General features: G+C 41.7%; 1 protein-coding gene and 1 long non-coding RNA gene across 4 annotated transcripts in view; one reads left to right on the top strand and one right to left on the bottom strand.

Moving 5' to 3' along the window:
* Nucleotides 1–20,890, top strand: part of LOC110765284 (protein ACCELERATED CELL DEATH 6-like) — a 32,124-nt gene extending 11,234 nt beyond the window's left edge. The window contains exons 4-5 of one of the 3 annotated variants that reach the window (XM_088251103.1): nt 19,747–20,183; nt 20,387–20,525. In XM_088251103.1, the coding sequence (XP_088107229.1) occupies nt 19,747–20,183; nt 20,387–20,399 (450 nt within the window). In that variant the 3' untranslated portion in view covers nt 20,400–20,525. Of the gene's footprint in view, nt 1–19,746 lie in introns of all 3 variants that reach the window. The other 2 variants (XM_088251102.1, XM_088251101.1) reach the window with 2 other exon arrangements.
* Nucleotides 153–4,134, bottom strand: LOC148295839 (uncharacterized). The gene is made up of 2 exons (XR_015834683.1): nt 955–4,134; nt 153–467 (listed from the first exon to the last, which is right to left on the bottom strand). It is a non-coding gene; the product is annotated as an uncharacterized LOC148295839 (long non-coding RNA).
* Nucleotides 20,891–21,972: the final 1,082 nt, after the last annotated feature.

Consider the following 21,972-nt stretch of genomic DNA (forward strand, 5'->3'; position numbering starts at 1 on the left):
TGATGCGCCATTAAATATGTTTTTCTTTCAAATGCCTTTTGTTTTGTAATATTATCTATACATTTTCTTTCTTTAAAAATTTAATTGATATACTAAAATTGTAATAATAATTATAAGTACACTATTATAAATGGTCAAAGATTGAACCATACAACAACAATCCTTATAAAATATGATATAAAGTCGATTACAATATTCAAACATTACAAAGGTCTGCCTACATCAGTGTTCAAAAACCTTAGTTGCCTAACCTATACAAAACTATGAAATATTCTACCAGTACTACAAAAGACCCATTGCCTTCTTCTGAATCCAAGGAACCTGATAGGGTTTCACCCCAAGTCCTTCACCACGAACTCTATTATTTGTCTCAAGACCCATTGTCTCGACATAAGCCCTTCTTCGTGTCTCTAAATTATCAGCACATTCATCTTCAATTAATCCCTTAAACTTTTCCTGCATTTCAGCTTAACAAAAAATTATATATATTCAGTTTATCTTCTCCATCCAATTGTGGACATCATATAATAAGCAGCCCAATAAACTCTACAATGACATTATGTATTAAAAATTAGGACAATAGTCTTCTGGATCTCTACATTTCTGTTTTTCATGTACTTGAACAAATAAAAGAACATAAAGAATAATGAACAAGAAACCATAAATAAATATAACTACCTTTAAAAAACTTTCTAGGTGCTTAAACAAATAACAAGTCAACCAAAACAAAATAAGAGAACAACTCAGACATATAAAAGCCCAATACTCTCACTACTACGAACAATTTTATTCAACAATAATCAAAGAACAACCATATAATAGATAATGGAAAAACGGCAACAGACCTGGATTTTAAGTTTCCAAAAAACATTCAACAATCTTGCAATAGATAAATACATACCCCACAAATCAGACTCATCAAACAAACAAAAGAAATAGGAACACAAGTCTCACCAGAACAGGGGCCTTCTTTCAAGAAGAAGAACCAAATCACCCACAACTGAAAAGAGCAAAGAAAACCCCCAAATTTAATCTCCCTGTCAATTTGAACCAGCATATACGTAAATCACTACCACACCATACCTCCAACTCCAATAGCTCGAAGGAAGAAAACGATTTCTTCAATGGAAAAAAAAAAAGAGAGGAAGGAAGAAGGGAGAGTGAGTGACACACAGAGAGCAAAACCAAAAAAACAAAAGAAAAAAAGAGAAGAGATGGTTCGTTTGGAATAGAGAGGGTTTTGAGAGTCACTTTTTTGTAACCAAAAAGTTAAAAAAATATATTTAAGTCTAGTAGGGGCAAAGCAACTTGTCAGTGATAAAATTTGGCTTCCCGCTATCTAAAAATTTGGGCGCCTGCTGTTTTCATTTCCTGCCCTTGAAGCTGCTGGCGCTGTGGCTCGCCAGTAAAAGTAGTAATGACCAAAGATTTCGTCAGTATAATTTAGTCATGACAAATCACTTTACTTAGTCAGTAATGGGTTCTAATACTGGCTGAAATGCTCCTTCGCCAGTATTAGGTTGTCAGTATAAGCTAAAATTGTAGTAGTGTCGAAATCAAAGACCAAACCTTGATCCATACGCCAGAGCAACTGGTGATGTCTGTTATAGGTGTTTTCAGCCTGGCCACTGGTCCAATAACTGTCCGAAGCGGAAGCAAGCGAACCTTGTAGAAGGGATCGAAGAAGCTGATGATCACAGTGGAGATTATGATGATGATTATGATGGGGCTGAGTTTGCATATGAAGATAATAATGAGGTTGTGAATTTGATGATGAGTCGTACTGCTACTAAAGAAGACGAAGTGCTCAGCATGGTGCTACAATGAGCTCTCCTTTTGCCTAAGCAAGAAGGGCAGAGAAATAATATATTTCGCTCCTTGTGTCCTGTTGACAACAAGGTGTGTATGTTGATTGTAGACGGTGGTGGCTTTGTGAATTTTGTGTCGCAAAAGCTGGTTGATTATTTAAAACTTCCAACAGAGAAGCGTACGGATCCTCATATGTTAGGTTGGGTGAAGAAAGGACAGTCGGTGAAAGTGACAGAAGTATGCAAGATTCCTCTTTCTATCGGTAAGCATTACAAACATGAGATTTGGTACGATGTAATTGACATGGCCAGCCATGTATTACTAGGAAGGCCTTGGCAGTTTGATGTTGATGCTACCCACAAAGGGCGTGATAATGTATTTATCTTTGAGTGGGGCTCTCGTAAAATTGCTCTTGCTCCTGTTGATCAATATGGAAAATTAGAAAAACCTCAAGCTAGGAGTTCAAATTTTCTAGCTATCTCCAGGAATAGCCACGAGTTTGAAGACATTATTAAAGAAGTTGGATTCATGTATCCAGTTGTACTTAAGGGGCTCACGGTGACAGATGCTGTTATAAGTCACATTCCTAAAGAAGTGCAGGAAATTTTTAGAAAGTTTGAAGATTTGGTTTTTGAAGATTTACCAGAACAACTTCCTCCTATGCGAGATATTCAACATCAGATTGATTTAGTCCTTGGAGCAAGCCTTCCTAATCTACCCCATTATCGGATGAGTCCGAAAGAAAACGTGATCTTGAAGGAGAAGATCGAAGAGCTGCTAAAAAAAGGATTTATTCGTGAGAGTATGAGTCCTTGTGCAGTTCCAGTCTTGCTAGTGCCAAAAAAGGATAACACTTGGCGTATGTGTGTTGACAGTAGAGCCATTAATAAAATCACCATCAAGTATAGATTTCCAATTCCGCGGTTGGAGGATATGTTGGATGTTCTTGAGGGTTCTAAGGTGTTTTCGAAAATTGATTTGTGCAGTGGCTATCATCATATTCGAATTAAACTAGGGGATGAATGGAAGACGGCATATAAGAGTAAGGATGGTCTGTATGAATGGCTGGTAATGCCATTCGGATTATCAAATGCACCAAGTACTTTCATGAGACTTATGAACTAGGTTTTGCGTCCTTTTACTGGGTCATTTGTTGTTGTGTATTTTGATGATATTCTGATTTACAGTAAAACCAAAGAAGAACATTTAGTGCACTTGAGACAAGTTCTGGATGTTTTGAAAGAGAATAAACTTTATATTAATTTGAAGAAGTGCCATTCTTTACAAATAAGCAGCTATTTTTGGGGTATATTGTTAGTGAAGATGGAATTCATGTGGATCAAGACAAAGTACGTGCAATCCGAGAATGGCCTACTCCGAAGACTGTAAGTGAGTTATGTAGTTTCCATGGCCTTGCTACTTTTTACAGGCATTTTGTACGAAACTTTAGTACCATTACAGCCCCTATGACTGAGTGTCTCAAGCAAGGAAAGTTTCAGTGGGGTGAAGCACAAGACAAAAGCTTTGCATTGATTAAAGAAAAGCTTAGCACTGCACCGGTTTTAGCCCTTCCCAACTTTGAGAAGATATTCGAGGTCGAATGTGATGCAAGCGGATTGGGTGTGGGAGCTGTGTTGTCTCAAGAAAAAAGACCAGCGGCATTCTTCAGTGAAAAATTGAGTGAAGCCCGTAAAAAATGGAGTTCTTATGATCAGGAATTTTATGCGGTTGTGTGTGCTTTGAAGCAATGGGAGCATTATCTAGTGCAACGAGAATTCGTTCTTTATACTGATCATGAAGCTTTGAAGTTCATCAACAACTAGAAGAGTGTGAGTAAAATGCATGTAAGATGGGCCACTTTCCTTCAAAAATTTCCTTTTGTGATTAAGCATAAATCTGGATCTCTCAATCGTGTTGCTTTTGAGTTGGAGAGCAAACTTGTTGATTACTGTAGCACAAGAGATTGTGGGGTTTGAGTTTCTAAAGGAGTTATATGAAGCTGATTTTGATTTCAAAGAAGTTTGGGCGAAGTGTGATCAGAATCAACCTGTTTCAGATTACCACATTAGAGATGGGTATTTGTTTAAAGGTAACAGGTTGTGCATTCCTAGCTCATCCTTACGAGAGAAGCTTATTCGAGATATTCATGGGGGTGGTTTGAGTGGACACCTTGGCAGAGACAAAACCATCGCAGGAATTGAGGAACGTTATTTTTGGCCTCAGTTGAAGAAGGATGTTGGCAAAATTGTGAGAAGGTGTTATGTATGTCAGGTGTCAAAGGGTCAAGCACAAAATATTGGTTTTTATATGCCTTTACCGATTCCTAACGACATTTGGCAAGACTTGTCTATGGACTTTGTGTTGGGACTTCCTCGAACCCAAAGTGGGGTCGATTCTGTGTTTGTTGTGGTTGACAGGTCCTCTATGATGGCACACTTTATAGCTTCTAGAAAGACTTCAGACACTACTCACATAGCCAAACTATTTTTCAGAGAGGTTGTGCATTTGCATGGTGTACTCAAAACTATTACATCTGATCGTGACACCAAATTTTTGAGTCACTTCTGGATTACCCTATGGAAGCTCTTTGGTACTACCTTGAAACGTAGCAGTACAGCGCATCCACAAACCGATGGCCAGACGGAGGTGACTAATAGAATGCTTGGCAACATGGTTCGAAGTGTTTGTGCTGATAAGTCAAAGAAGTGGGACAATGCCTTGCCTCAAGTAGTGTTTGCTTACAACAACGCAGTTCATAGTGACAGGACCCGCCCCGGATTTCCTCGGAACCCGGGTCGGATCCCGCCTAAATATCCGGCATTCCGCAGATGCCGGGCCCATGTACTAAAACCCGAGACTTTCTACCAAAATTTTGGCAGTCTCCCCTGTAAACAGGACATAACCCAAAAATTTCAACCTGTCAAAAACACAGATATTTATTCAACCCAACAGCCAGCGTAAAATATACACAAAGCTTAGTGTTACAAACCATGGCCTCCGGCCTCAAAATACCAAATTCTAACTGGGCAATAACAGAGCATCTAACAGAATTCAACCAACCAGTAAGAATAGAGTTTTACGAGTTAACAGGGTACCGAAGCTCTACCAAAGCTCAGAGCACCAAAGTTCACGGTTCAAGGGCACACGACACAGCTCTGCTGCTCGTACCAGTCACTACTGGCTGTGGGGCGCAAAACAGAAAATTGTGAGTGGACAAAACAAAGTTTAGTTCAATTTAAACCAAAGTAATATAACCCCACTGTTAGAAAACCATGCATGAACTCAATACATTAAAAACCATTATATTCATACATATATAGTTTGCTCAAACCGAGCTAAATCCGAAATTCAGTGAAACTTGCAAATCAACCCACCCAAACCTTTCCTTACAAAACTCAAATCAAACTCTCGAAACCCGTGCCCACCGGCACGACGAGCGGGGAAGTATCCTCGCTCAAAAATAAGAACAATTGCATAATACTAAAATATGAGAGATACACTCTATATATATATAAGACACACCTAATTGTACCGGGGAAACAATCCAGCAGGGGATTGTTGGCTAGCTCACAATTATCAGCCCTCAAGCGGACTATGTGGCTAGGGACAAGCCGTCCAACTGGGGGACTAACTCTCAGCCAGCACGTACGGACGAAGAATCAAGACCCGTACGCCTGTAAACAGTCCTACGCGCGCAGACTACCCAATTAAGGGTCTACAGTGACACCCCGTTAAGGTATGCCCCGGGTTCCGATATTTCCAAGTATCACATTTCCATAATCCATTCACAAATCCAGGGGGAGGTACACGGGGTAGTGCTTATAGCACTTCAAACTGACAATCTATACCACATCTTTCCACAACTCATAAAACAACCCCGTACTTCCCACACATAGCCCTCAAAGATATATAACAATTCACATATATCAATTTATATATACTCAAGATACTTAGAATATCAAAACCCAGAAAATATACCAAATACTTACGAACATATTAGTTTCACTTTAAAGCACAAATTAACTGTCAGTAAATCCTTAAATTCTTATACATGCAATTTCCAAGATAAATCCATGCTATTTATTTGAAAACAAAGTCCACTCACAAGTAGTCCCAAGCTGCGTGACCCCGAGAGGGTCCTGCCTGCTCCGAAGGCGGAGTCGGATTACCTATTTCAGAATAGAAATACGATATAAAAATCCAACTCTTCAAAATAAGACTTTAAAAAAAATCCTAATTTTCCCGGGTTTCTAGTACGCACGAGGAACGAGACACTCCTAGGGTCCACCTAAGAGTTTCAAACGCTGAAAAAGTCTCGGAAGACACTCGGTCAACCGGACGGTCAAAACTCACGATCGAACGGTTATCGTAAATCATAAACTTTAAATTATTGAACCGGAACATCCGGGGTTCCGATTCACAATCCGTGAATTCCTATGCGATCCTAGGAATACCTGGAACAACATACGTGAAATTGGGTTTGATCCAACGGGCCAAACACATCGAACCCAAAAATCACAGATTAGGTAAAATTCGTTCGAGGCCCAAACGATATCCAAATTGAGATCCGTAAACTCCTACGCGCTCGTGACAACGTAAGGATCATTCTAGGATAAAATGTGGCCTCTGCCGGACTGCCCACGCGCCGCCCCACGCGCTGCCGCACGCGGGTGGCTTGATCACAATTCCGGTGACCGGAAAAACTTAGTATTTTGGCTCCAAACTCCTAACCTAGGTAATACACCTAATTTGGAACCACTTTTCTTCTTGGGTGAAGACCAGAAATTGGCCGGAAGTGGCCGGAAATTTCGACTGAAAATCGGCTGTAGCTAAACTTCGAAATTTAACTTGTAAACTCTCAAAATTTCTGGAAACCTAACCAACAGGCAGCTAGAGCACGAAAAATAGATGAATTTTCATACCTCACTCGTCCAATTTGGTTGAGAATTGAAGGAGAACGAAGACCCCAAAGTTACTGAAATTTCCGGCGACGTTTCTGCGTTTTCCGGCGAATTCCAGCAGTTCCAGGAGCTGTGCTAGCCGGGGAAGAGAGAGGAGGAGGTGGCGGTTCGATCGAGTCCGGTCTTGTGGCCGGTGGTGCAGCGTGGCGGCGACGGTGGCTGCTGGAAGTGGCGGCTGGAGGTTTTTGTCGAAGGGGAGGGGGCTGCTCGCGGGAGAGAGAGAGAGAGAGAAATGAGAAATAAAATCTGAAAAAATCTGATTTTATTAAAATGAAATTCTGAAAATTTCCAAATAGGCCCTTAATGGTTTTTTTACCATAACTTCTTCGTTTCAAATCCGAATCGAGCCTACCGCGTGTCTACGGACTCGGCTCAGTACCACCTTTCTAAAAACACCACTTGCTGCCCCAAACTCTCTCCGGATAAAAATTGACCTTTTTGCCCCCACTTCGAAGGCAAAATTGGAAATTCCAAATTTTAATTAAATTAAATCCAAACTTAATAATATTTTGGGTCGGGATGTTACAATCTACCCCCCTTAAAGAATTTCGTCCTCGAAATTTACGTACATGTCAAAAGAAGAGGTAAGGATACTGGGCCCGCATCTGCTCCTCGGGTTCCCAAGTAGCTTCCTCTACAGTCTGACTCCTCCACAACACTTTCACCATTGGGATAGATCTGGAGCGCAACACTTGCTCTTTTCTATCCAGGATTTGTACGGGTTCCTCAACATACGACAAATCTTCTCTCAACTCCATGGGTTGCTGTTCTAAAATGTGAGAAGGATCAGGCATGTACCTCCGTAGCATGGATACATGGAAAACGTCATGGATCCGAGATAGTTCCGAAGGTAAGGCAAGTCTGTAGGCAACTGGTCCGATACGCTCTGTGATCTCATACGGTCCAATATAACGAGGACTTAGCTTCCCACGTTTACCAAATCTCATCACACCTTTCCAAGGAGATAACTTCAAAAATACCCAGTCTCCAACTGCAAACTCAAGATCCTTGGACCGGTTGTCCGCATAACTCTTCTGTCTATCTTGTGCGGTCTTAAGCTTCTCTCGAATCATCTTTACCTTTTCAGTCGTGTCCCGAATACTATCCACTTTTTCCACTTTCCTGTCACCCACCTCATTCCAACAGACTGGAGTTCTACACATCCTCCCATATAAAGCCTCATACGGAGCCATCTCAATGCTCGAATGGTAACTGTTATTATACGCAAACTCCACCAAAGCAAGGTGAGTATCCCAACTACCTTTTAACTGTAACCCACAAGATCTCAACATGTCCTCCAGAGTCTGAATGGTTCTTTCCGACTGTCCATCAGTCTGTGGGTGGAAAGCAGTACTAAAACGTAACCTGGTGCCCATAGCCTCATGCAAGCACTTCCAGAATCGAGAGGTAAACCTAGCGTCCCTGTCCGATACAATGGACACAGGAGCTCCATGCAATCTCACTATCTCACCTACAAAGAGCTTCGCCAGCTTCGTCAAAGAATAGGTTTCCTTTACAGGTAGGAAGTGAGCTGATTTGGTGAGTCGATCAACTATCACCCAAATTCCGTCATACCCATTAGCAGAACGTGGAAGTTTAAAAACGAAATCCATTGTAATATGCTCCCACTTCCATTTAGGGATCGGGAGTGGCTGCATAAGTCCAGAAGGCTTCTGTCGCTCTACTTTCACTTGTTGGCACACCAAACACCTGCTCACATACTTAGCAATGTCACCTTTCATATGCGGCCACAAGTAGTACTCACGTAGAGTCCGATACATCTTAGTACTACCTGGATGCATAGAATAAGTTGAACAGTGAGCTTCCTCCATAATTTCTCTCTTCAGGTCGTCATTCCTGGGTACACAGAGACGAGTTCCAGTTACTAAGGCTCCGTCTTCTCTTATAGCATAATCCCTCCGTACACCACTTTCTACTTCTGACCTTATCACACAAAGATTAGGATCTTCCAATTGTGCTGCAATCACCCTCTCAATCAGGATAGGCCTCACATACAAACTAGCAAGTAATGCACCCTGTTGACTCCATTCCAACTCTACCTCTTCCTTCCGTAGTTCCCCCATCAACGGAATATAAACCCCTTTAAAATGAGCTAAACTCACATTAATACTCCTACTCAAAGCATCAGCTACTACATTAGCTCGACCGGGATGATACTCAATCGTACAGTCGTAATCCTTAATCAACTCCATCCAACGTCGTTGTCTCATGTTCAACTCCTTCTGAGTGAAAATGTACTTGAGGCTCTTGTGATCAGTGAAGATCTGACACGTCTCACCATACAAGTAGTGTCGCCAAATTTTGAGAGCGAACACCACTGTAGCAAGTTCCAAGTCGTGTGTAGGATAATTCTGCTCGTGCTTCTTGAGTTGCCTTGAGGCATAAGCAATCACCCGATCATGCTGCATCAAAACACATCCTAGACCTTGTAATGATGCATCACTAAAGATCACAAAGTTCCCTGAATTGTCTGGAAGAGCTAAAACAGGTGCGGTGGTTAACCGCGTCTTCAACTCTTGAAAACTCTGTTCACACTCCTCCGTCCACTCATACTGAACATCTTTTCTCGTTAACCGTGAAAGAGGTGCTGCTATAACGGAGAATCCTTCCACAAACCGACGATAAAAACCTGCTAACCCCAGGAAACTCCGTACTTCCGTCACACTAGTGGGTTGCACCCAATTCACGACAGCTTCTATTTTCCGAGGGTCCACATAGATTCCTTCTGCTGATATCACATGCCCGAGAAAGTCCACTCTGTCCAACCAAAACTGACACTTACTGAACTTGGCATACAACTGCTTTCTTCTCAAAGTCTTCAATACCAACCTCAGATGCTTCTTATGACCCTCCAAAGTTCTGGAATAGACAAGGATGTCGTCTATGAATACAATCACAAAGCGATCCAAGTAAGGTCGGAACACTCTGTTCATGAGATCCATAAACGCTGCTGGAGCATTAGTCAATCCGAAAGGCATCACTAAGAACTCATAATGGCCGTAACGAGTCCTGAATGCTGTCTTCGGAACATCCTCATCTCGTACTCTCAGTTGATGGTAACCCGATCTCAGATCGATCTTAGAGAAATACTTGGCACCCTTTAATTGATCAAACAAATCATCGATTCGAGGCAAAGGATATCGGTTACGCACTGTCACCTTGTTCAATTGTCTGTAATCAATACATAGCCTCATGGTTCCATTCTTCTTCTTTACAAACAACACCGGTGCACCCCAAGGGGAAACACTAGGTCGAATGAATCCAAGATCAATCAATTCCTGCAATTGTATCTTCAACTCCCGCAATTCTGCTGGTGCCATCCTATAAGGAGCTTGATAAATTGGGTTCGTGCCTGGAAGGAGTTCGATAGTGAACTCGGTTTCTCTCTGAGGAGGTAAACCAGGAAGATCATCCGGAAAGACATCTGGAAACTCACGAACAATAGGAACATCTTCCAGATTCAAAGTGATCTCCTGAGTATCAATGATGTGGGCTAAGTACCCCACACATCCCTTCTTAAGTAACCTTTTTGCCGTGATGGCGGAGATAAGACAAGAAGGAAGAACTCTACGCTCTCCACAGAACACAACTTCAGGTTGTCCTGGACTTCTAAACACTACCTCCTTCCTGAAACAATCTACCGATGCACGATGCTTTTCTAACCAATCCATTCCCAAGATAATGTCAAGATCTACCAAATCCAAGGGAATCAAATTCGCATCTAACATTGCATCTCCCACTTGGACATAACAACCTTTAAGCACCATGTCCGCAAACAGGACGTCCCCAGTAGGTAAAGAAATACTAAAACTTCCTGCCATGGGTGTGGGTCTAACACTGGCATAAGGAACAAAGCTACTTGCAATGAATGAATGGGTAGCCCCGGGATCTATCAATACACGTGCAAGGTAATCAAAAATAGGAACCATACCAGTGATAACATCCGGTGTGGCCTGGGCCTCCTGCTGTGTCATAGAGAATACACGTGCCTGAGTAGTAGCACGCCCTGGCTGGCCCCTCTGACTCCTACCGCCTCGTCCACGGAAAGTGGACTGAACCCCACTGCTCGAAGAAGAACCGGCTGCAGAAGAAGATGCCCCACCCCGGGTCTGACCATGTCCTCTACCGCTTTGCCCCTGCTGGGCCCCAGTCACCTGTCCCGTAGTAGCACCAACAATGAGAAGTGGACACTCACTCCTATAGTGCCCAGGCTGTCCACACTGAAAACAGGTAACTCCGCTCCTCTGGGTGGGACCACTAGTCTGCCCACGTAATGGACAATCCCTCCTGAGATGTCCTGTCTATCCACAGATATAGCAACTTGTACCGGCCACCGACTGCTGTCCTGAATGCTGGCCCCACACTGGTCGAGCGCTAGACCGACCACTGCTGGAGCTAGACCTCCGTCCACCGGACCAGCTACTACCTGCTGAACTGGAGCTAGATCCTCTCTTTGATGGACCCTGACTCGGTCCACCAATTCCTGACATGTCTCTACTTCGTCTACCAGCAGTCAATCTAATTGTTCTTTCCACTCTATCAGCAGCTTCAGCCAGTGCCCTCATAGAAGTATGTGGAGTAGCAGTAACCTTACCCTGAATCTCCAACCATAAACCATATTCAAATCGCATACACTTCTCTTCTTCAGTGGCTACCATGTCCGGTGCAAACCTTGATAACTCATTGAATTTCTGCTCATATTCAAACACGGTCATATTTCCTTGAGTCAATTGCTGAAATTCAATCTTCTTCGCATTCCGGTAAGAATGCGGGTAGAACTGCACGAAGAAGACGCGCTGGAAATCCTCCCAAGTCATATCAGCTCTCCTAACAGTTTTCCACCAATGATACGCATTCCCTTTCAGTAGAAAAACCGCCAATCTCACTTTATCCCCTTCCGGACATTGTAGAACCTCAAAAACTCTTTCCAAATCCGTGAGCCAAGCCTCGGCTTCCGTAGGATCAGAGCTACCAAAGAACTCTTTAGCTCCCATATCTTTGACTCTTTTGATGTCTGAACCTTCCTGCTCTCGTCTCCCTTGCATGGTTCCTTGCATGGCGGTAGCCATATTTTGGGCAAGCTGTGTGGTAAACTGATTAGTGAACTGGTTCATCACTTGTTGCCAATCCAACATATTCTCACCAGCTTGCTCTCCAACAGGTGGTGGTGGTGGAGAGGGTGGTGGAGATGGAGATGGAGGTGGAGGATTGGGTCCATATCTCTGAGTACGACCACGACCTCTTATTCGAGCACCACGACGATGCATGATTCTAAACCCAAGAAACCACCAAATCATTAGTACCAACACGCAAAAGAAGCATGATAGTCCCAAGAAAAGAAACCTAATGCTCTGATACCAAGCTGACAGGACCCGCCCCGGATTTCCTCGGAACCCGGGTCGGATCCCGCCTAAATATCCGGCATTCCGCAGATGCCGGGCCCATGTACTAAAACCCGAGACTTTCTACCAAAATTTTGGCAGTCTCCCCTGTAAACAGGACATAACCCAAAAATTTCAACCTGTCAAAAACACAGATATTTATTCAACCCAACAGCCAGCGTAAAATATACACAAAGCTTAGTGTTACAAACCATGGCCTCCGGCCTCAAAATACCAAATTCTAACTGGGCAATAACAGAGCATCTAACAGAATTCAACCAACCAGTAAGAATAGAGTTTTACGAGTTAACAGGGTACCGAAGCTCTACCAAAGCTCAGAGCACCAAAGTTCACGGTTCAAGGGCACACGACACAGCTCTGCTGCTCGTACCAGTCACTACTGGCTGTGGGGCGCAAAACAGAAAATTGTGAGTGGACAAAACAAAGTTTAGTTCAATTTAAACCAAAGTAATATAACCCCACTGTTAGAAAACCATGCATGAACTCAATACATTAAAAACCATTATATTCATACATATATAGTTTGCTCAAACCGAGCTAAATCCGAAATTCAGTGAAACTTGCAAATCAACCCACCCAAACCTTTCCTTACAAAACTCAAATCAAACTCTCGAAACCCGTGCCCACCGGCACGACGAGCGGGGAAGTATCCTCGCTCAAAAATAAGAACAATTGCATAATACTAAAATATGAGAGATACACTCTATATATATATAAGACACACCTAATTGTACCGGGGAAACAATCCAGCAGGGGATTGTTGGCTAGCTCACAATTATCAGCCCTCAAGCGGACTATGTGGCTAGGGACAAGCCGTCCAACTGGGGGACTAACTCTCAGCCAGCACGTACGGACGAAGAATCAAGACCCGTACGCCTGTAAACAGTCCTACGCGCGCAGACTACCCAATTAAGGGTCTACAGCGACACCCCGTTAAGGTATGCCCCGGGTTCCGATATTTCCAAGTATCACATTTCCATAATCCATTCACAAATCCAGGGGGAGGTACACGGGGTAGTGCTTATAGCACTTCAAACTGACAATCTATACCACATCTTTCCACAACTCATAAAACAACCCCGTACTTCCCACACATAGCCCTCAAAGATATATAACAATTCACATATATCAATTTATATATACTCAAGATACTTAGAATATCAAAACCCAGAAAATATACCAAATACTTACGAACATATTAGTTTCACTTTAAAGCACAAATTAACTGTCAGTAAATCCTTAAATTCTTATACATGCAATTTCCAAGATAAATCCATGCTATTTATTTGAAAAAAAAGTCCACTCACAAGTAGTCCCAAGCTGCGTGACCCCGAGAGGGTCCTGCCTGCTCCGAAGGCGGAGTCGGATTACCTATTTCAGAATAGAAATACGATATAAAAATCCAACTCTTCAAAATAAGACTTTAAAAAGATCCTAATTTTCCCGGGTTTCTAGTACGCACGAGGAACGAGACACTCCTAGGGTCCACCTAAGAGTTTCAAACGCTGAAAAAGTCTCGGAAGACACTCGGTCAACCGGACGGTCAAAACTCACGATCGAACGGTTATCGTAAATCATAAACTTTAAATTATTGAACCGGAACATCCGGGGTTCCGATTCACAATCCGTGAATTCCTATGCGATCCTAGGAATACCTGGAACAACATACGTGAAATTGGGTTTGATCCAACGGGCCAAACACATCGAACCCAAAAATCACAGATTAGGTAAAATTCGTTCGAGGCCCAAACGATATCCAAATTGAGATCCGTAAACTCCTACGCGCTCGTGACAACGTAAGGATCATTCTAGGATAAAATGTGGCCTCTGCCGGACTGCCCACGCGCCGCCCCACGCGCTGCCGCACGCGGGTGGCTTGATCACAATTCCGGTGACCGGAAAAACTTAGTATTTTGGCTCCAAACTCCTAACCTAGGTAATACACCTAATTTGGAACCACTTTTCTTCTTGGGTGAAGACCAGAAATTGGCCGGAAGTGGCCGGAAATTTCGACTGAAAATCGGCTGTAGCTAAACTTCGAAATTTAACTTGTAAACTCTCAAAATTTCTGGAAACCTAACCAACAGGCAGCTAGAGCACGAAAAATAGATGAATTTTCATACCTCACTCGTCCAATTTGGTTGAGAATTGAAGGAGAACGAAGACCCCAAAGTTACTGAAATTTCCGGCGACGTTTCTGCGTTTTCCGGCGAATTCCAGCAGTTCCAGGAGCTGTGCTAGCCGGGGAAGAGAGAGGAGGAGGTGGCGGTTCGATCGAGTCCGGTCTTGTGGCCGGTGGTGCAGCGTGGCGGCGACGGTGGCTGCTGGAAGTGGCGGCTGGAGGTTTTTGTCGAAGGGGAGGGGGCTGCTCGCGGGAGAGAGAGAGAGAGAGAAATGAGAAATAAAATCTGAAAAAATCTGATTTTATTAAAATGAAATTCTGAAAATTTCCAAATAGGCCCTTAATGGTTTTTTTACCATAACTTCTTCGTTTCAAATCCGAATCGAGCCTACCGCGTGTCTACGGACTCGGCTCAGTACCACCTTTCTAAAAACACCACTTGCTGCCCCAAACTCTCTCCGGATAAAAATTGACCTTTTTGCCCCCACTTCGAAGGCAAAATTGGAAATTCCAAATTTTAATTAAATTAAATCCAAACTTAATAATATTTTGGGTCGGGATGTTACACATAGTGCCACAGGAAAGTCTCCTTTCTCTTTGGTCTATACTTCAGTTCCTAACCATGTCGTTGACTTGGTAAAACTTCCCAAAGCTCATTGAGTTAGCATAGGCCACTACTACATTTTACATTTTGTGCGACGAAGAAAATTTGGTCGCGCAAAGTACATTTGAGTCGCACAAATAGTCGTGCGACAGAAGTTTCGTCACGCAAAATTTGTCACGCAAAGATCGTCAAGAATGACGTTGCGCGACAAACTTATTGAATTGGTCGCGCAAAATGGAGCGACGGTTAACCTTCGTTGCACCAAAAGTCTTGGGACGGCAAGATTTTCGTCGCGCAAATATTTCAGCAACGAAAGTACAGTTGTTGCAAGAACACGGCGCGAGGATTTATCTTCGTCGTGCATACATGCAGGGACAAGAGAATATTCGTGGCGCAAATATTTGCGCGACGAAATCTATTTGTCGCAGATTCTTTAGCGAGACGAAAACGTTGGTCGCGCAAACATAGAATAAATTGTTTAAAATTTGTTTTTACGGGTAACAAAATTGTAAATTTGGTTTTTAATTTGATTTGAATTTAATTTTTTTGGTAACAAAAATAAATTTGGTTTTTTTTAAATTAATAAAATGAAATTGCAATAAAAAAATGTAATGAAGAGAAATTTTTTTGTTATAACAGAATATATTTAGTACAATAGAAATATTTAAAATGTAATTAAGAAAGTTAAAATCTAATCAAACAACCCTCCAAAATCTACATTGTCGTCTGGCAAATGCTGCGTGGAGGTCTGGACATTGTCGACAAGGGGAGAGGTGTGGTGGGCATGCTCGGGTTGGCGGGGCTCGGAGGTCGACGAGGGAAGAAAAGGCGGTATTGGAATGCCAGACTGAGCGGGGGACTGTAGAAGATGTGACAAATGACCTTTGAGCTTTGCCACCTCTGCTGTCAAAGTAGTCACCTGACTGTTTGACTGCGATGATTCACGAGGTTTAGGTGCCCGCTGTCAGGCATTCCCCATCCCTCGATAATATGTCCCTGGGCGCCTCCCGAGAGTTTGATCCAAGGTTTCAGTCAGGATTTGAAACCCCGCATCCTGTGGAGGAGCCACGGACTCGAGCGGCGTATCGGGAGGAAGCTAGGAGGTGGACTCCTGAAGAACGAACTGGCTCTTCTCAATCATCGTCGTCTCTTGAACATAACATAAAATATTAATTAAAACATTCATATAATAACCATGAAACTTGAATGCGTAAGATAATAATTAAAATTAAAGACTGCTTACATGAAGGGACTCGGCCAACTCATTCCCAGGTCGAACATAAACGTCTCCAAAGACGTCAATCTCAGGGAATTTGGACCCCCCCTGAATTGAACAAGAGAAGAAAAATGTTAGTACGAAAAAAACAAATTAATATTAATGACATATTAAAAATTAAATAAAAATGACTTTATTATTACCCGGCGCCGCGCCTCCATCCTATAGGAGATGGCCCTGGAACCTGAATGGTGGAGAAGAGTCTTCCTCTCCCTATTGCCCTTATTTGCTTTGGCCTTCTTCTGTTATACAAAACGTATTAGTTGAAATTCAAATGAAATATAAAAAATTAAATACACATTAGTAAGAAACGTGTAATAAGTTTCAACTTAATATTAAAAAATACCACATAATCGGCCTCTTGAAAATGACCGCAGAGCCACTGCCAACTATCCTCCTGGCCCTCAAGCTCCTTCGGGCAACCCTCCTAAAGAGCGACCTACGGATCATCATATGCCTGAAAATGGTGGTGCAGGTCGCTCTTTCACTGCTTGTACCTCTCAGCAAAGAGTCTGTTGAAGTACGCCAACAACTCGTCGCCGACGTTCTCTAAATTGTAGTTTGTCTGCAATAAATTCATTACATATATTAAGTATTAGAAATAAAATTTGAAGGGAAAACAATTAAAAGGTATAGAATACATACCGACAGCTGTCCGCACACCTCCATCCGCACCTCGTCAGGCATGACCTTCGCCGTCTTCAACTGGAGACAAGGTCCTCAGGTGTTCTTCTTGGTTGCAAAGAAATATAAAATTAACGTTAAATAACAAAATCCTACTAAATTCTTGGTCCGAAACAACTGGAGTTGAAGGAAATCTTTACTTGGTTGTGACCCCAATGCACCAGCAGCAGATGTCGAAGTGGTGTCGGTCATGCTGGGGGGGCGGTGATGCCGCCTGGCACTAATAGGTTGCACCACTGATGACTCTGATGACACCGGCGCATGGGAGACCCCAGGACAAACCTGCATGGCGTCGACCTGTGGTGGAGCAGTGGCAGCTATGGTCGCAGCCGGGGGAGGCGTACTCTGTGCAGTCATCATCGCCTTACGACTTCTAATAAGGTTTGACATCTGCACAATTGAACAAGCATCCAAAGTTAAAAACAAAGTTACTCTAATATGTGGTCTAAAACCATTTAAACAATGAAATTAACAATGTTAATACGAATTTACAATAATACTTTTACTCTAACGACAAAAAAAACTTACCCAACGCATGTAGCAGAGGCAGGAAATGAAATTCAATCTCTTTGGTTGAAATTTGCAGGCTGAGAAGAAGGAGAGAGAGAGGGGCAGAAGCATAGGCAAAACTGTTTTTTCAGTTTGCCTCTGCAATGGCTGAAACTGCATCTGTTAAAGACGACGCATTTTGCGCGACGAATAGGCCTCTTCCGTCGCGCAAAGCAAAAAATAATTTAGTCGTGCAAAATGCCTCTTCCGTCACACAAAATCCAATTTAAGGATGCGCAAAGACGTGATGCACGTCTTTGTGCGACGACGAGATTATATCCGTACCGCAAAGTTTAGTCGCGCAAATGCACTGTGTCGTAGCTCAAAACCCAACTTTGACATTTGACACACATGTAGCGCCGACATCCACCTTACGCGACTAACAGGCCCGTCATCGCGCAAAAATTTGGCGCTAAAAAAGCTGAACCACTTTTTGTTTTCCCGCGGTTTTTTTAGCGTGACAGGAACGTTTTTGGTCACGCTGAATATATTTGCGCAACGAATATAGCATCGAGCAAATTTTGCCCCCAAATGTAACTTTCCCGGGGTTTTTTTCCCTATGTTTGCACGACGGTGGAATGATTTGTCGCGCAAAGTATACTAGAGCGACAAATGTTGTAGTCGCGAACGTTAAAAAATATAAAATTAGTAGTGGCAGCTCAACATATGGCTAAAAACGTTATGGAGGTTAAAGAAGAAGTGCAAGCTAAGTTGGAAAAAACCAATGCTAGGTACAAAGCTGCTGCAGACAAGCATATGCATGCCAAAGTTTTCGATGAGGGGGATTATGTGATGGTGTATCTCAGAAAGGAGCGGTTCCTTGTTGGAACCTACAGCAAGCTGAAGCCGCGCAAGTATGGACCATATAAGATTTTGAAGATGATCAATGATAATGCTTATGTTATTGACCTGCCAGCATCTATGGGAATTTCAAGCACCTTTAATGTTACAGATTTGTATGAGTACCATGAAGATGAAGCCCTCTATTCTGAAGATAACTCAGGGGCGAGTTCTTCCGAAGTGGAGAAGACTGACGTAGAATGTTTAGTAGAGGAATTTGAAGCACAACTTGATAGGCGCAAGGTGAAGACGAATGGGCCATGAGTATTACATGCCATGATTTAAATAGCATTCAATATGTATAATTAATCATGCAAATTACAAGTAGAATAAATAGGCAATGTAAGAGTTGCCTTAGGGATGAATTGTATTCCAGAATAATCAATATAGTCTGTGAGAATTCTCTCACTTTTCTGGTGGATTCCAAATGAATCTTTAAGGGTGAACGTGAGGATCCCTCTGTGTATCTTCCTGCTACGTCACAATCGAACTTGTAATCACGTGTACTTTTATCTCGTGACCTCCAAACTACATGTGCTTTTAGTTAGATTAATTGGTATTGATCGACTTTCGTGAGATTAATTATGTAATTGACATGGATTTTGCTCATATATATTTGATATGAATTTTGGTAAACTAATTGTATCCATTGACATAGATTTTGTTCATATTAATTGATATACCATATAAACTATAATCAATAAGTAATAGACGTAAAACTCTTATTTGTTTTAATTTTGAATGACATTAGTATTGTTTAAAGGCTTTTTATCACAAATGGTCCTTGACGTTTACGAAATTATCACGAATGGTCCTTGAGGTTTTTTTGTGACACTAATAGTCCTTAACGTTTGGACTTTTTATCACAAATGGTCCTTGCCGTCAAAAATTCTGTTATGTGTATGATGTGGAAGATAAGTGGAGCCCACATGTACAATCACATCGTGACATGTGGATTAAATAAATAAATAAATATTTTTTTATTATGAAAATCCATTAAAAAAACCATTTAGAGAGTAGAGAGAGAGAGAGAGAGAGAGAGAGAGAGAGAGAGGCTAAATGGTTTTTTAATGGATTTTCATAAAAAAAAAAAATATTTATTTATTTATTTAATCCACATGTCACGATGTGATTGTACATGTGGGCTCCACTTATCTTCCACATCATACACTTAATAGAATTATTGACAGCAAGGACCATTCGTGATAAAAAGTCCAAACGTTAAGGACTATTAGTGTCACAAAAAAACCTCAAGGACCATTCGTGATAATTTCATAAACGTCAAGGACCATTTGTGATAAAAAGCCTTGTTTAAATTCTAAGGGCATTTGCTTGTCTAAATTATTTTTTGAATTTTTAGGGTTCTAAATATTGCACCTCCCCTGAAAAATTCATGGATCCACCATTGCACGCGATTCTTATATGCCTTGGTTTCAAGCAGCAAAGTTTTCAATATATTAATGATACGAGTTGCGCAGATGATACCTTCTGTAAAAGAAGAACCAAATGGCGTGATCCAGTTATATTCCTCAGAGGAAAATCCAAGAGACTCCAGCAGCCTACCTGAACTTGATCAAATTTTGGTTGAGCCAGGCCCAGGTATGGAAACAAAAAGAACCGCTGCTGGTCAGATTCAGAACAAAGCAGTAGCGATAGCTTGGTGGCTGATAAATAGACTGGTAAATTGCTTGGAATACCCAAGAACTTGGTTGGAAGAGACACGTGGCATGCTGATGATTGTGGCGACCATGATATCAACTACAACTTTCGAAGCTGCAGTTAACCCACCAGGTGGTGTTTGGCAAGACAATAATACAAATAGTAGCGCTGGAGGTACTACTTATTGCACCCAAAATAACATATGCTTTGCTGGAACTTCAGTGGCAGGCAGCGCCTTCCCAAAAGACTTCCTCAGGTTCGTAACATTCAATACCGTCTCGTTTATTGCTTCTCTCAGTGTCACCCTTTTGCTTGTTGGCGGATTTCCCCTCCGGAATCGCGTAATTATGTGGCTTTTATCAATGGCCATGTGTCTCACTCTCACTTCTATGGCAGTCACCTATACACTGGCTGTCCTGTTAGTGGTTCCTAATAGGGACATTTTCTTTTCATATCAAGGTATATCCTGTAAAGCCTTTTTGGGGGTTTGGATTGCGTTGCTTCTAACCATCGCTTCAATCCACACCATTCGCCTTATCATTTGGTTGTCAAGGAAGTTGTGGGGCAGGTTCAAGCATAAGATCCCAAAAAGCCTCAGGAACGTGGTTGATAGTTTGGTTGATAGTTCGAGAGCACGTCACCATAACAACAAATTCTAAGGAGAGTATACGCCTGTCGTTTCTTTGTGTGTTGGAGGAACTACACCGGATTGCTAAAGTAAACCATCTATTTGACGATGGAGAATGTGTTTAAGGAGAACCAGCAGATTGAGTTTGGCTAGTGAGCTGTGTTTGCCTTAATTTGTTTCTGTTAGATTTTGTTAAGAGTGAGTCAGAATGATCAGTTTGTTTATTAAAGCTTGGTGAAAATTGTTTCAAACTATCGATAACTGATAGAAGATATATAAAATTCTTCATAGGCTTTACAAGATGCATAACTGATGCAAAGTATGCATTAATAATTCTAGTGTTTGGCTAATAGTAAAGAGAAACGTTAAGCTAACGTGTGGTTAGTTAGTGACCTGTCAAGGCCACGTGTATTAGTTATGTTCACTACTACAGAAATTGAAATAGACGACGGGAATCCACCGTCGTCTAGCATGTTTTAAAACCGACGTGAAATCGACCGCCATCTTTTAATACATAAAATAACAACGGAAAATAACCGACGTCGTTAGTATATTACACGTCACAAAATAAATAAAACCGACGTGTAATTCATAAATAAATAGCTTAAAAAGACAACTTCGACTGTATTAGATGACGGTTTTAGTAAAAGACAGACGTTTAAATAATGTTAAATGTCAAGAACAACTACAAAGCGGACGTAAAAATGATTATCAACGTCTCTATTTGAAACCAAACCGACGTGTAAAACATAGAAACCGTCATGGTTAACATATACTACGGAAAATAACCGACGTCGTTAATATATTACACGTCATAAAGAAAAAAAATCGGATGTCTAATTCCTTAATAAATAGCTTAAAAAGACAACTTCGACTATATTAGATGATGGTTATAGTAAAACACAGACGTTTAAATAATGTTAAATGTCAAGAACAACTACAAAGCGGACGTAAAAATTATCAACGTCTCGAATTGAAAGAAAACCGACGTGTAAAACGTAGAAACCGTCGTGATTAACATATACTACGTTCAGTAAATAAAAACACTGACGTCTAAAACATATAACATGGTAAATTAGATGTCACTTTTGTCAAAAAAAGGGACGTTTGAAAGCTTTAACATGGCACATATTTACATGGACCGACGTAAAAAACGAAATAACCACGACCCTTTAGGTCACCACAGACGTTGAAAATGGTTTTGATGGCTTGAACAGAGAAATAAACGACGTGTATTTAATATTACACGTCGGTTAATTAAAATATCTGTCATGTTTAACCCATTTACTATGGCCTAGGAGTCACATTTTGGGACGTGGTTAATTATTTACAACATCGGTTTGTATAGGCTTTGACATGGTTTGCATTTTAAAAGTCTCTTTTGTGAGCCACTTAGACGTGTATAATCTCTGAGACG

This window comes from Prunus avium, chromosome 3, assembly GCF_965620075.1.
Source record: "Prunus avium chromosome 3, drPruAviu1.hap1.1, whole genome shotgun sequence".
NCBI classification, from domain to species: Eukaryota; Viridiplantae; Streptophyta; class Magnoliopsida; order Rosales; family Rosaceae; genus Prunus; species Prunus avium.